A 13466-nucleotide genomic window follows, 5' to 3' on the forward strand; every position below is an offset into this window, starting at 1 on the left:
AAGTAAAGCTTAACTTACTTAGATGTTAGATGTTGGCGTACATATCCCGTCATCTCCCAGGGATCGACAGATTACTTGTTGTGGGTCTACTGGGTCTGAATCCGTCTGATATGTCCAAATGTTGGAGTCGGATTGGGGTCAATCAACACCGTCGGCAAAATGGCGATCCTGGTCCAACCATCCATTATTAGGTAAGTAGTCATTGGAGAGTGAACCCCGACCACTGAATGTCGGCAAGCGCCGATGATGTTAAAGAGAAATTATCAGTGACTGTCCTCTTAAATCTCTGTAACCCCAAGGATCAAGTATCAGATATCAGAGGCCCTGCCCATCATGTCAGTTCTTTTCACCAGCATATCGGAGTAAGTATACAGTGGGTTCAGGCTCAGATGGTACTTGTACCTTGTAACTTTAGATTACTGACTGCATGAAAGAAACAACCCGGTTAAACCAGGCGATGCTGAGGCGCTTATCCAACCCTTGGGGCTGACTATTGATCCATCGGAGTCAAATGACTTCCATACATTACTAGCTGCAGTTCACGAATGTGCCGAGGGTGTTCTTGCTCTTCCAGATTATCAACCGGTGTCTGATCAAGTCAAGTATCCACGGGAGAACGTTCGACGACCAGGTAAAGACGAGCAGGTCCTGGGACAAGCCTGGGCACACCGATTCCTTATTCGAGGAACCCCAGGAGGTGCCTTGACTGGGAAATCAATCAGCCTGAAGGATGTCATTGCAGTAGCTGGAGTACCACAGCTCATGGGCAGTGATATCATTCCATCGTGGACACCCACAACTGATGCGACTGTTGTGACGAGGCTTCTGGAAGCTGGTGCAAATATTCATGGAACCTCCACCTGCGAGAATCTTTGCCATTCCACTTCGTCATATACCAGTGCTCAGGGTGTTGTTGAAAATCCATATGCAACTGGCTATTCTGCTGGAGGAAGTACTTCTGGAGGTGCTGCTCTAGTTTCAGCTAAGCTGGTTGACATTACTATTGGAGGCGATCAGGGTGGAAGTATTCGTGTTCCTGCCTCACTTTGTGGATGTAGGTGGCACATTTATTCTTTTTTCTTAAACTTTTATTCTAATTCTCAATAGGTGTTGGACTAAAACCCACATACGGACGTGTCCCATATACAGGCGTCGCCAGCGGTGATGCAATGAATGATCATGTTGGACCTTTAGCACGAACAACCATGGAAGTTGCAACATGTCTTGACGCCATCAGTGGCTATGATGGCATTGATGACCGGTCCTTAGGTAGTACAAAGCCAGACTCAACAAATTTTGCAACAACTCTTAAACAAGGCCCTCGGCGACTTGACGGCCTCCTTATCGGACTCCTCAAGGAAGGCTTTGAGCATGAAGCAGTAGCATCCACTGTTCGGCAATCCGTTCTAACTGCTGCTAAAAGGTTTGAAGAGCTAGGTGCAACTATCGAGGAAATATCCCTCCCAGGTCACTTGCAAGGGCCAGCAATTTGGACCATCCAGCAACGAATAGCCGGTGCACAAACTCTGCTAGGTCAAAATACTGGTCGAAGAAGCTTGTGTATGACGGAAATGGAACGAGCCAGGCTACCCTGGACCGATGAAGGATTTCGACGAGCCTTTCCCTCAACAAAGAATGTGATTATCAACGGCCTTTACCTCACGTCACAGTTTCCGGATCTTTATGGCAAAACAGTCAACATTGGACGTCAAATGAGTGATAAATACCAAGTCTTGTTTGAGAAGTACGATGCGATCGTGATGCCGACCACTCCAGTGGTTGCTCCTAGACATGGTACACGAGGCTTACCTGTGGAGTCTCTTCAACCAAGTATGGGGCTCACAATTAATACTGCCATTTTCAATGTGACGGGCCATCCGGCCATGTCAATCCCTATCGGATTTGCGCCAGCCAAGGACGATGAAGAGATAATGTTACCTGTCGGCATGCAGATTGTCGGTGGCCTATGGCAGGAAGAGAAGATTCTACGAATAGGACATGCATGGGAGTCTCACTATGAGTGGACTAAAATGCAGTTTAGTACTGAGCTGAACTAGCCGTGGAGGAGAATCATAGCAACCTAATATTAGTTTTCCTTGAAATACATACATACAGAGTTGAAGATGCCATTCATGGTCTCAAGTGCAGTGCTGTCTCTCAATCCCACGTCATTATATTGGGCAGCTATATGATATCCGCGTACCTAGTGGGCATGTCACATGTGACACCGCTACTAGTCACTGCGTGTCCCTCCCCCTCAAGATACTACCTAGGCACAGAGCTAATTTCTTTATCACTCTCAGATTTATTTGCTTTTCTCATCTTGTCCACTGAGTCCACTGAGTCCCCATTTCTCGACATGAATGACACAAGAATTCCCCTAGACCAGATCCTAGGGAACGGAGGCACCGCTGTTGTCACACTGAAGACGGATTCGCTGTGAAAATGCCACTACGGTACCTATGGATCACAGATGTCGATCTACAGTGCTATTTGCGTGTCGTTCAGCTCGAGCAAGAAGTTTACCGCCGATTACAATCGAGCCATACAGAGCGTTGTCGTTCTATTGTCGAATGCGTTGAATTTCTTCCCAAGGCTACCAAACTTCGCTGGATGAAGAATGGGAATCTTCGCGCTTTCCTAGCAAATAACCGACCTTCTCAGTCACTAAAATTGAATTGGTTCTGTGATATGGCATCAGGTCTTGCATTCATGGAAAGAAGATCCTCGTCGCGGATATTGCAAGTCGAAACATCCTGATCGATTCTGATCTTTCTATCAAGTTCTGCGATTTTACCGAAGCCTCACTTCTCCCACTCGACACTGATATGGAAACTATCGACGGAGGAGGGTATAATACACTACTTGATATAGCCTTGCTTGGAGCTGTCTTCTACGAAATTGTCACCGGTGAGAAGTGTGAAATTGATCTTTTTGTCGACAGTGATCGAGCTCAATGGCCGGCTAGGCAAAATCTGCCACTCACTGAAGATATCTGGCTTGGCTCTGTGATTCAGGACTGTTGGACTGGTATATACCCTACCGCAAATTCTTTGCTTCAGGCCTTGGTAGCATCTCGTGATAAGCTTCATCATTAAAAGTACTGCCAACATTTGGAGGCATCTGGATCTCAATTTGACACAGGTAGCTCTGCTGATTTGAGGTGCAATTCCATAAACTGTAGAGGGGTTGCTCCGACTGATATCATGATGGATCAAACATTGAAGAATCAAGTCATGTGATGGTGAATTTATTATATTTATACCGTAATGTACCCTCCGTCCACAACCATGGCATGACCCTGGACAAATGAAGCCTGGGTTGAGCAAAGAAAAAGGGCCGCATCAGCCACTTCAGCGGGCTTTCCCATTCGTTGCATTGGAGCAATCTGGGCTGCAGGGGTAATGGCCTCCCGGACTTCTTTTTTCTCCATTATCAAGGGGGTCTCAATAACTCCAGGACAGACACAGTTCACTCGGATCCCATCTTTGGAATGATCAATCGCATCCGCACGAGTCATTCCAATTATTGCAGATTTCGACGCGCAATAAGCAGCTATGAGAGCCAAATAATCAGTAAGTCAATACACCTAACATGAATAGGCGAACTTACGCGCATTGGGCCGACCGACAATACCCAACTGACTTGCGATATTGACCACTGCACCGCGCTGTGGTGGGCGGCTGGGATCATGGCTGGGAAGCGGATCCTGTGCAAGCATTTGTGTGAGCTGTGCTTTAGAAGAAAGCCAACACCCCCGATAATTAATATTATTGACGCGATCGAATTCGGCAAGGCTGGTTTCCCCTGATCGCATGGGTAAACCTAGCACACCAGCACAATTCACAGCATAGTCAACTCGGCCGAATGCTTTCACGACCTTGGCGATAAATAATTCAGCGAACTGGTCATCCGCTACGTTCCCAAGATGTGCAAGCAGTTGGGTATTGGGGTGGGCGATGGCGATAGCCTCCTTAGTTTGCTCAAGCGTCTTTTCATTCAAGTCTGTGATTGCGATCCTCTCACATCCCGCTGTCGCAAAAGCGCGAGCTACAGCAGCTCCTATACCTATGAGGTTATTGAAATTAGCAATGTCCAAATGGGATCCACATCGGTGATCTTTCCGAGGTCTGCATATGATTACCGGATCCCCCAGCGCCAGTGACCACGGCCACACCTGGAAAAAGACGTTTGACCAACATAGGTCATTTATGTTTCTCAATAATGAAAGAAAGAAAAAACACACTGCCTATTAGCAGGTCCAGGTATATTGCTATATTTCCAATTTCAATATTCCTTGTCATATGGTGAAGAGTGGATCGAGACCTCGGGAACTGATAAGAGTGGAGTAAATTGGAGTCACCGCTTGGAGTAATTATCACTCAATCATTGGATTCTCTCCGAACCAGCTTGTACTGCTTGTCCCCTCCCCCGAGCCCACTTTCCTTTCCTTTCTCCAAGTACTCCGACATGCCATCCCCATCTCTATCACCTTCACCCCAGATTAAAGGCCGTGTTGCAAAAGCCCGGATTTGTCCCCATTGTGGCCGAGGCTTCCGCCGAACTGAACATTTGGAGCGCCATGTGCGAACCCGTAAGCGGCCCATTTGGAGTCTAGCACCTTGTGGCGGAGAAAACTGACTGTAGCTCCATAGACACCAAGGAGAAACCTTTCATTTGTTTTTGTGGAGCAGCTTTTACTAGACGAGATCTATTGAAGAGACATAATCGACTTGCACATCAAGATGACCTGTCGTCTACTAATTCTCAACCCGTTGGGTCACCGGTGAGGGCCGGTTCTCAAGCACCCCAGGTTGCAGCCCCGGGAGTCATCCCACAAAGGTATGATGCATCTGTCCGTCCAGTAGGATCAATTCCGGCCCCTTCAACGGTGCATCCATGGCCTGTACCCCAACCGGAGCATGCATCGTATCTATCACAAAGCCAGGCCAGCGGCATGATGCCGGCTGCCCCAGCTAATCACCACCCGGAGGCTCATCCTGGCATGCATGACCCGGCTATGATCCAAGCTGCGCAGTTGCTTATTCCTGGAGATTACCAGGCCCCTCGTAAGTTTTCAAAAATATCAAAATGATGCCAATGACTGACACTCTCCCTAGCGCTGTCCTATTTACCAGAAGATCTGAATCATTTTCAAGAATTCACTCATTTTTTGGATTCAATCGGGCTTCCGGCTGAATGGCTTCCTAACGAAGGAGAAGGCATTCAAATTCAAGAAATTGGTCTGGAAGACGTGCAAAAGACCACACAACCACCCCAGGAGCAATCACGACCCCAACGAACTCGAGAAGAGTCTCGTGGCGATTCTCCATTCCGGTCATGGTTGCCGTCAGTACCTAGGGGCGACCAGAGCCTAACAACTATTTCAGATACAGGTATGCATTATGTCCGATTCTTACTGGCGATGTTTTGAAAGCTAATTGTAAGTTTAGAACCGCCACACGCTGTCAATGCTTGTAGGTTCAATGTCTCTGAGGATCAACGGTTTCGACTCGCTGCTTCGCTTGAGGACTTTCGCAATGTTATACCCGACTTCACTCTTCCATCCCGCCACACATTAACCCGATACTTAACATCCTACTTTGAAGGATTTCATCCTCATATTCCATTCATTCACGTCCCGACATTTCGCTTTAATGAGTGCTCCCCAGAACTAGGGCTGGCTATAATGACGATTGGAGCCCAGTATCGATTTGAGCACCGCAACGCCGAAAAAATATTTCATGTTTCCAAAGCGATCTTATATGAACGTATTTCCAGAGAAGCTCGCATTGCTGCACATGGTTACCCCTCTTCACTGGGCGATATGCAATATACAAATGGGAGAGAAAACCAGCCCGCGACCCTTACGTCTAGTGCGTCGAGACAGATGGAAGTCATTCGCTGTCTGTTAGTGCTCATGAGCTATGCTACCTGGGAACGAGCTGGGCTCGTACAAGAGGCATTCCAACTTCAAGCTCAGCTCGTTCAAATCCTTCGGGAGGCGGGGTTGACAGAACCGCAGTCTGATCCACATGCTTTATCGACAGACTGGTATGAATGGGCTGACCAGGAGTCAATCCGGCGAACTAAACTTATCTCTTTCTGCTTCATACATATACATAGCATCGCCTACAATGTCTACCCGTCTCTTCGGAGCAGCGAGATACATATGCGACTTCCTTGCTCTACCAAAGAATGGATAGCCAAAAATGCCACGGAGTGGGAAGCTGCTCAACAAGAGCGGGGGCCTCAGCAGCTTTTCTTCCAAGATGCTCTCACTCTACTACTGCAGAAGTCAAGATCTGCAGTTCCAATCAATCCTATTCCCTCGCCATTGGGAAATTACATGCTGCTTCATGGTCTACTTCAGCGGATCCACATAGTCAGTGAATTATCATTACCAAATGGAAACCACTCGACCACCCTACCAACCGAAGAGCTTAACAAGATCGAGTAAGTATACCAAAAAAAGCCTTCTACTTCTTAATCACATCTAACTAAATGGTAAATAGACGTGCTCTTCGTTCCTGGACATCCGTTTGGCAACAAGCTCCCGAGTCAAGTCTTGACCCACATAATGCAAATGGACCCATCCCATTCACATCTAGTGCGCTATTAGGTTTAGCCTATGTGCGATTGTCCTTGAATCTCGGTCCATATCGCCGACTTGAAACGCGAGATCCATTGACAATAGCGTCCGCTCTTTGCCAATCCCCCAAACCTGAACGAAGTTACCGTCTTATCCCCGCGTTGATATATGCCGCTCACGCCCTCAGCATTCCTGTGCGATTAGGGATTGATCATATTGCCCGGAGTCAAGCCTTTTTCTGGAGTGTGCGCCACTCTCTTGCTAGTTTGGAATGTGCTGTCCTACTAAGTAAATGGCTTTTCACACTTGCTGAAGCGGCTCCGGATCAAGAACTCAGTGGTAAGCCTGCTATCTATACAATAGCTATCTCGATTTAATAGAACTAACAGTTATGCAGAGAATGAAAGTCGCATACTCAGATGGACCCAATGCATTGTGGAAGAAGCATACTCTTCAATTGATTTAGAAGATGAACCTGAAACTCCGCTCAACTTGGATCCAGCATCTTTGGGAATGGCGGTACTCAGATTATGGTCAAGGTTATTCAAACACAACACTCAATGGCCTTTCATCAATGCCCTTGGTAAGAGCTTGGAGAAGTATATGACTATGATCTGATTTGAATTCGACTTGTATCCCTATCATATGCACGTCATAATGTGTGTTCCTTCAAAATACCCCTTACGATATTTGAACATAGTTCTAGACCTCAACTTGTTAATATGAAATACTACTATTGGGTGATTGAACTTTCTGATATTTCTGGGACTGGAATATCGAAAGAGATCAAAGCACCAACTGACTAAAACCACCTGACTTAAAAATCCATGCCATAAACTTGAAGTTCTATAAATTCCAGATGTGACCTTATCAAAATCCCATCTTGTGACTACTAACGGGCCGAGTAAAGTAAGTGTCATGCTCTTGATACTTCAATAAATCAAGAATCTAAACTGATTATATGATAGCTAGCACAACTACTATGGGTCTGCCTCTGAATATACTGTCACGGTCTCTTGATATTTTGTTCATGATCGCGAACTTCCTAGCGGCACCAGATTCACTCAACCTAATACAATGCAGCCGATACTTCAAAGAAACTTTGCTTGAACAACTCTGGAGAAACTCCGACGCTATGGCTTTCCTATGGGCTCTAAAAAAGCCTTGCGATAATACTGCAGAACGTGCGATGAAATTCAGACCTCCAAATATCCATGCTTATATGTCTATATGGATGGATTCGTTCAAAATGGAAAGGCGTTTCCTGTCTCGGGCTGCTGAATATGGGCTTCCAAAAGCAACCTCACTTCTTATTAAGCAAGGAATGGATGTAAACTATATCTCACCCCTTTGCAATGAGACGCCACTTCTTGCAGCACTCCGTCCTAAAGAAGTCTCCTTCGAACTGAGGTTTGAGGCCATACCTAAGCTAGCTGGATATCTCGAAGTTGTCAAAATCCTACTTGAGAACGGGGCAAATCTTGAATCTCGTGGGGAAAGAGGGAATATTGCCCTGGCTCTTGCTGTGAGAATAGAAGAGAGTAAGCCATGGGTGAGGTTGCTGCTCGAATACAATCCAGATGTCAACTCCAGGAATGATTATGGTGAAACCCCTCTGTCTCTTCTAATGGACTCGGACAATTACTCTGTGATAGAGTTATTGATTAGCCATGGAGCGGACGTTGGAGCATTGATTCCTTCTCACAACTCCCATACACCAATCATAGCCATCGGGCATGCCTCAGCAAAGACCACAAGCCTTCTGATTAAACATGGGGCATCCCCATATGGTGGATATAACCTCTATAGGTATTCTATACTTCAAGTTTACTACGCCGGAATTTGGAGGTGCTTCGTCTCATACTTGGATGTAAACCTCCAGAAGAAACTGATGATTATTCAAGCCGGGCAAAGGCGGACGTTGCTGCAAAATGTCAAGATGAAATTGAATGGGCTGAAGGACATGATAATGAAACTGTACATCTGATGAGGGAAATGATTGCTCTTTTGGATGAGTAGCGCTTAAACTATTCAAGTTCATTCTGAATTTGCAGTCAGAACTAGTAGTATTCACAGGTTTTATATGCTTACATATCAATATCCATGAAGTTGATAGTATTGTGAAAAATCTTCCCCCTGAATTTCCCGAGGTCATTTCTTTCTTGCAACTTGGTTATTGTCTCTTTTATCTCCGTAGACAGTCTGCCAACTAGATACTGTAGCATTCAAAATCGCGAGAGTGACTCTTGGAACATACAAGAGAACATCATTACTTTGGCTCTCTATTTATACGGCAAGGCAGCGGGGCAATAAGGATTAAAGAGAGGTAGTCAGCCTTAAGCTTGAACATCAATGTAGAGAGTACTAAGCACTTGTTTGCAGCAAACTAGTAGGAGAGGGACCAAGAAGGCACATCTGGTATGTGCATAGACTGAGCGCGTAGCGCGTTTTCATGGTAAATATCAGGGGTCCGACCATGGGCATTGATCGGATGCCCAGACTCTACCATTCATCTGTCATTTGCAAGTACAAAAAGTACGATTGCCCCCTGAAGTGACCAAAATAAGCAGCCGCTTTTCATCGCTCACACCTTTCCGGAAACACCAATTGACTTATGTATGATGAAGGGTGCTTGCAAAGAGTTCGCAGCAAAAATTAAAGCCCTTGTATATAAGATATCCAAGCTGGTCTATCCAAAGGTATCCACAAGTATTAATTGACCCTGGACATCGCTGATAATTGACAAAGAAAATAGACGATCCGGAGACAGAAGTAAAGGGGGAACAGATCCACATAACCGACACAACACGCTCTTCAAGCGGCAAGTGCCTCAGAGATACAATGACGCATACAAAGAAAGCAAGCAACGATAACAATCCTTTTGAAATAAAGACCTTGCGAAAGAAATTATCACAACATTTCGCCGGCAGGACTACAACGCCACCCAGCACAGAGTCTAAAGACTCCAAACCGATCATAGTTACAAAGGTGCAATTGATTGAATTCCATGATACGAAGACGGACTTTGTTATGGAGATTGATGAGGATGGTAAGAAGCTAGTCCGCCGATATGACGCCTTCAGTGTGATGAAGCTTCATGGAGCAGAGGAGGCAATTGAGAAGTTCGGCTCCCATATTCTGCCCAAGGAAGGGCTACAGCGGAAAACTTAGCGAATAGAGCCAGGTCATTAGGTAGCCTTGCGCTTAGTGGCGGGGAAGAAAGCAACTATTTTTATTGAGGGGAGTTGATGGCAACTGTTCCATATCAATAGAGCCTGGAACGTCTTGGACTCAGGACGATGATCTGAAAACCGGGAGCAAGATGAAAGATAACAGATACACGAGCTCCGTCATCCCAGAATCTGCAGTTTCCATAGGATTGTCTGTACGCAATTTATGCTGTTTAACACTAGTTCTTATCACCTTAGCCTCACGGAATGGAATAGGATGAAGCACTAAGCCCTGCCATCATATATTTCAGACAAATTACTCTAAATACTCAAAGAGAAGATATGAAAAGCTTGCACTATGCTTGTGTTTGGGCGCAAGACATTGAAAATGCGACAAAACGAGGTATGATGATTGATTAATAGCGACGAAGAGCAAGGAATCTCTTAACTTTGTTTCAATGTGCTTTAGGAACACCAAGAGCACTAACATTCTGACGCAAGGATCCTAGTTTGGAAAGTAAATCCGTCCCTAGCTAAGTATGTTGTATAGTCTATCTCTCAAAACTTATCTCCATTAGAGTAGTATTGAAACATGCCTCCAGTCAAATATCTCTAGTCGAAGTCAAGAACTTTAATGTATCTAACAATTAATGCTGAGGTATATATACTAGCTTATGGCCCTGCCTAGAAGTATCCTGCTTTGACTGTTTCAAACACCAACGTCAGGCAGAATATCCACATGGTCCCTTGCTACAGTGCCTAGCGAAATCAGCTTCCTCCCTAGAGATCGGATTTCTTCTCCCAGGCCGCACTGCCAAGGCGCTAAGGCTGTAAAATATTTGACTGCCATCAATGAACAATACAGCTACAAAGAGTATTACTGTACATGGTATCTGACCAAAGCTGCAGTCATGTGGATGATATAGTCTCTGAGAGCAGCTCGATCGAATAAAACAACTCGAAGATACATCTGGAATAATCAATATGCATAGTACCGGCTGTGGAAGGCCCACTATTGTGGCCATCAATTTTTAGACCCCAGGAACAGCCACGAGGCTGTTAAAATGTTTTATTTTTGAACATGAAATCAAAACGCACACTTGTACATGTAGATCTAAATCGGGTTGTGTTTATGTTCCCCGATTAAGTTTTTTTTTCCTTTCCTTTTTTTAGGTGATAGGGAATAGACAGGGGAAGAAGACGTAGTTTCGTGAGGGCCCTCAAGATTGAATGCTGACGCTAGTCTCCAAAGGAGATCTAATCCTGTGAGAGCAGCCTTCCTTTGCTAATGCCTTGGTGCCATATTTCCACCACTCTTTACCGCCGTTCTGCCTGCCCGTGTGGCCAGTTCGACGTGGCACATGGTCATTATTTAGTCACGTGAGCTGCATTCAATCTGCAAGACCGCGGCTTAATCCAATGATAGTATGCCTTCTGCCGCCCAACTGCATTGCCCTCAGCTGGGGCTGAGCTACCCTGCTGGTGACGTGGCTGCCATGGGGATCTTACTTCTTGTGAGTGGCTCATCAACCTCTACGACCGAGATACACCTTTTCTGATATTCATTATCACTGAAATTCACCTTTGCTCTCAACTACTGTAGACCCACATGGCCTGCCCTCCACGCGATGCTTTCCAGATCGGATGGATCTGCGCCCTTCCGATTGAGGCTGCTGCTGCCACAGAAATGCTGGATGAGAATTTTGGGATTCTCCAGGAGCAAGATGCAGCTGATACCAACACCTACATATTGGGCCGAGTTGGCAAACACCATGTTGTAATCGCTTGTCTCCCAGGAGGCCAATACGGAACAACCTCAGCAACCGCCGTCGCGAATGATATGATTCGTACATTCTCTAAATCACTTCGTGTGGGACTGATGGTCGGTATTGGGGGTGGAATTCCGTCGGCTACTCATGATATTCGGCTCGGCGATATCGTGATTAGCTACCCCCAGGGCACTTGTGGTGGGGTGATACAATACGATATGGGAAAAGTGGTCACTGGAGGTGAATTTGAACGAACTGGATCGCTGAACAGACCCCCACGGGCTTTATTGGCTGCAGTCAGCGCGATGAGGGCTGCTGAGCTAACAGACGACCCTCGGTATCCTGAATTCCTCCGTAACGCCGCTCAAAGAACACCACGAACGGGAAGAATTTCGCCCGACCAAAAACAGAGCTCGATCGACTGTTTAAGCCACAGCATGAGCACTCCACGACTGCCAGTACTTGCACTATATGCCTGGTCGAATGGGAGGTGATCAGAAGCCAGCGTGAGAATGATGATCCGCAGCCCCATTATGGACTTATTGCATCTGGAAATTCCGTCATCAAACATGGGGGGGACAAGGGAGCACCTCAGGTCGAAGACAGGAGCGCTATGCTTTGAGATGGAGGCAGCCGATTTGATGTTAGATTTTCCCTGCATCGTCATCCGCGGTATTTGTGATTATGCCGACTCGCATAAGAATAAGGAGTGGCAAGGATACTGTACCATACAATCAGCATTTACAGCGGCCCTGAATTACCCGTAGTACGACCCGCCGTATAAATGATCTGCGCTAAGGTCTTGGCAGTGGGTCCAAAAAAGAGTGTTTGAGTGTTTATCGGTCAAGCCGATATTGAGAATGACTGTACTACATATCTTTCTTTGTGATTTCTTTTGTCAAAAGTCAACGAAGTCTTGAATCCAGGTAGGATACGTGTACTGTACACAAACACATAATTTATTAACGCCCGTTAGCTAAGCCGGTAGGGCAACTATTGCTGATCTACTTTACGCGTATATAGTACTGTGTCTCCTTAGAGCCCATAAATAAGACCTTGCCATATATGTCATTTCCAACAAGCAGTGTCGCATCGAACCAAAGAGAACTCTTTTGTTGAACCGAGAAACTTTGGGCACGCTTCAAATGTGTAGTCTATGCTCGTAAGCGAGATTTTTACTTTATCTTGATGATCTTGGAGTATTCTGAGAATGAGGTCACTCTTATACGGACGCCTGTAGAAACACATCAGTGGCGTCCAAAATCGATGCTTTGGTCCATTGATGAAGGGCTTCGTAGCCATAGCATGGACTTCCTTTAATAGCATGAAAATTCTTTTTGTAACTGAGAGCGTCAATGTAACCCTGATTCAAGAACTCCCTAGGATCACACAGTCTCGAGCAGGCCCAAAGCGTGCTAAGTCTCATTCGTTGAACGAGCTAACCTCGCTCACTTTTTTGTCTCCGTTTTGGTAATGGTAGCTGATTTCTCTCAGTTCCAGAGGAGAATATTGAGAAGCACCTGAGAAATGCTCCGAAAATGTATCGCGGTACCATGATTTTCAAGAGCAATTCTGCGTAGCAAATTCTATTAGAGTCCAACTCATTGAAGGCGATAATACATCTCATTTTAGAAAACACCTTGAGATGGGGCGAACACGTTGTCCATAATAAGGTCGTGTTGGCAGCTTAGGATTATCAACGGGCTAGGGATATTCCACAGCAAAGAAAACGATTTTCCATTTTTACGGGGCAGATATGTACAGTACACTGCACGCTATTCAATGGGGCGATCAACAAAACATGCGCGCCAAAGCGTTGGTAATAGGACCCAAGAGAACAAATGCAGTAATTAGGGAGGAAGCGGATTCCGCTAACCATGGATGTATGTATTTCCATGCCCGCATGCGTTGGGTATCAACATGACTAACGATTTG

General features: G+C 45.8%; 6 protein-coding genes across 6 annotated transcripts; 5 read left to right on the forward strand and 1 right to left on the reverse strand.

Annotated features, from left to right (window-relative positions):
* Positions 1–333: 333 nt before the first annotated feature.
* Positions 334–2057, forward strand: N7483_001024 (putative amidase; the record flags this gene model as incomplete). Its single annotated transcript, XM_057084462.1, has 3 exons — positions 334–362; positions 435–1054; positions 1108–2057. The coding sequence occupies 3 exons, from the start codon at positions 334–336 to the stop codon at positions 2055–2057; spliced, it is 1599 nt and encodes a 532-aa protein (XP_056950611.1).
* Positions 2058–2445: 388 nt separating this feature from the next.
* On the forward strand, positions 2446–3098 carry N7483_001025 (uncharacterized protein; the record flags this gene model as incomplete). The annotated part of the gene is made up of 2 exons (XM_057084463.1): positions 2446–2663; positions 2702–3098. 2 exons carry the CDS (start codon positions 2446–2448, stop codon positions 3096–3098), a joined length of 615 nt encoding a protein of 204 aa, XP_056950612.1.
* A 161-nt stretch (positions 3099–3259) lies between these two features.
* N7483_001026 (SDR family NAD(P)-dependent oxidoreductase) lies at positions 3260–4202 on the reverse strand (the record flags this gene model as incomplete). The annotated part of the gene is made up of 3 exons (XM_057084464.1): positions 3260–3555; positions 3613–4068; positions 4145–4202. 3 exons carry the CDS (start codon positions 4200–4202, stop codon positions 3260–3262), a joined length of 810 nt encoding a protein of 269 aa, XP_056950613.1.
* Positions 4203–4470: 268 nt separating this feature from the next.
* N7483_001027 (uncharacterized protein) lies at positions 4471–7210 on the forward strand (the record flags this gene model as incomplete). Its single annotated transcript, XM_057084465.1, has 7 exons — positions 4471–4594; positions 4656–5069; positions 5121–5396; positions 5454–6054; positions 6127–6456; positions 6516–6931; positions 6990–7210. The coding sequence occupies 7 exons, from the start codon at positions 4471–4473 to the stop codon at positions 7208–7210; spliced, it is 2382 nt and encodes a 793-aa protein (XP_056950614.1).
* A 2223-nt stretch (positions 7211–9433) lies between these two features.
* N7483_001028 (uncharacterized protein) lies at positions 9434–9763 on the forward strand (the record flags this gene model as incomplete). The annotated part of the gene is made up of 1 exon (XM_057084466.1): positions 9434–9763. One exon carries the CDS (start codon positions 9434–9436, stop codon positions 9761–9763), a length of 330 nt encoding a protein of 109 aa, XP_056950615.1.
* A 1608-nt stretch (positions 9764–11371) lies between these two features.
* On the forward strand, positions 11372–12025 carry N7483_001029 (uncharacterized protein; the record flags this gene model as incomplete). The annotated part of the gene is made up of 1 exon (XM_057084467.1): positions 11372–12025. One exon carries the CDS (start codon positions 11372–11374, stop codon positions 12023–12025), a length of 654 nt encoding a protein of 217 aa, XP_056950616.1.
* Between the last annotated feature and the right edge of the window lie 1441 nt (positions 12026–13466).

The sequence above is a fragment of the Penicillium malachiteum genome, assembly GCF_028827825.1.
Source record: "Penicillium malachiteum strain IBT 17515 chromosome Unknown utg000001l:1.0-8184562.0:1.0-8186909.0, whole genome shotgun sequence".
NCBI classification, from domain to species: Eukaryota; Fungi; Ascomycota; class Eurotiomycetes; order Eurotiales; family Aspergillaceae; genus Penicillium; species Penicillium malachiteum.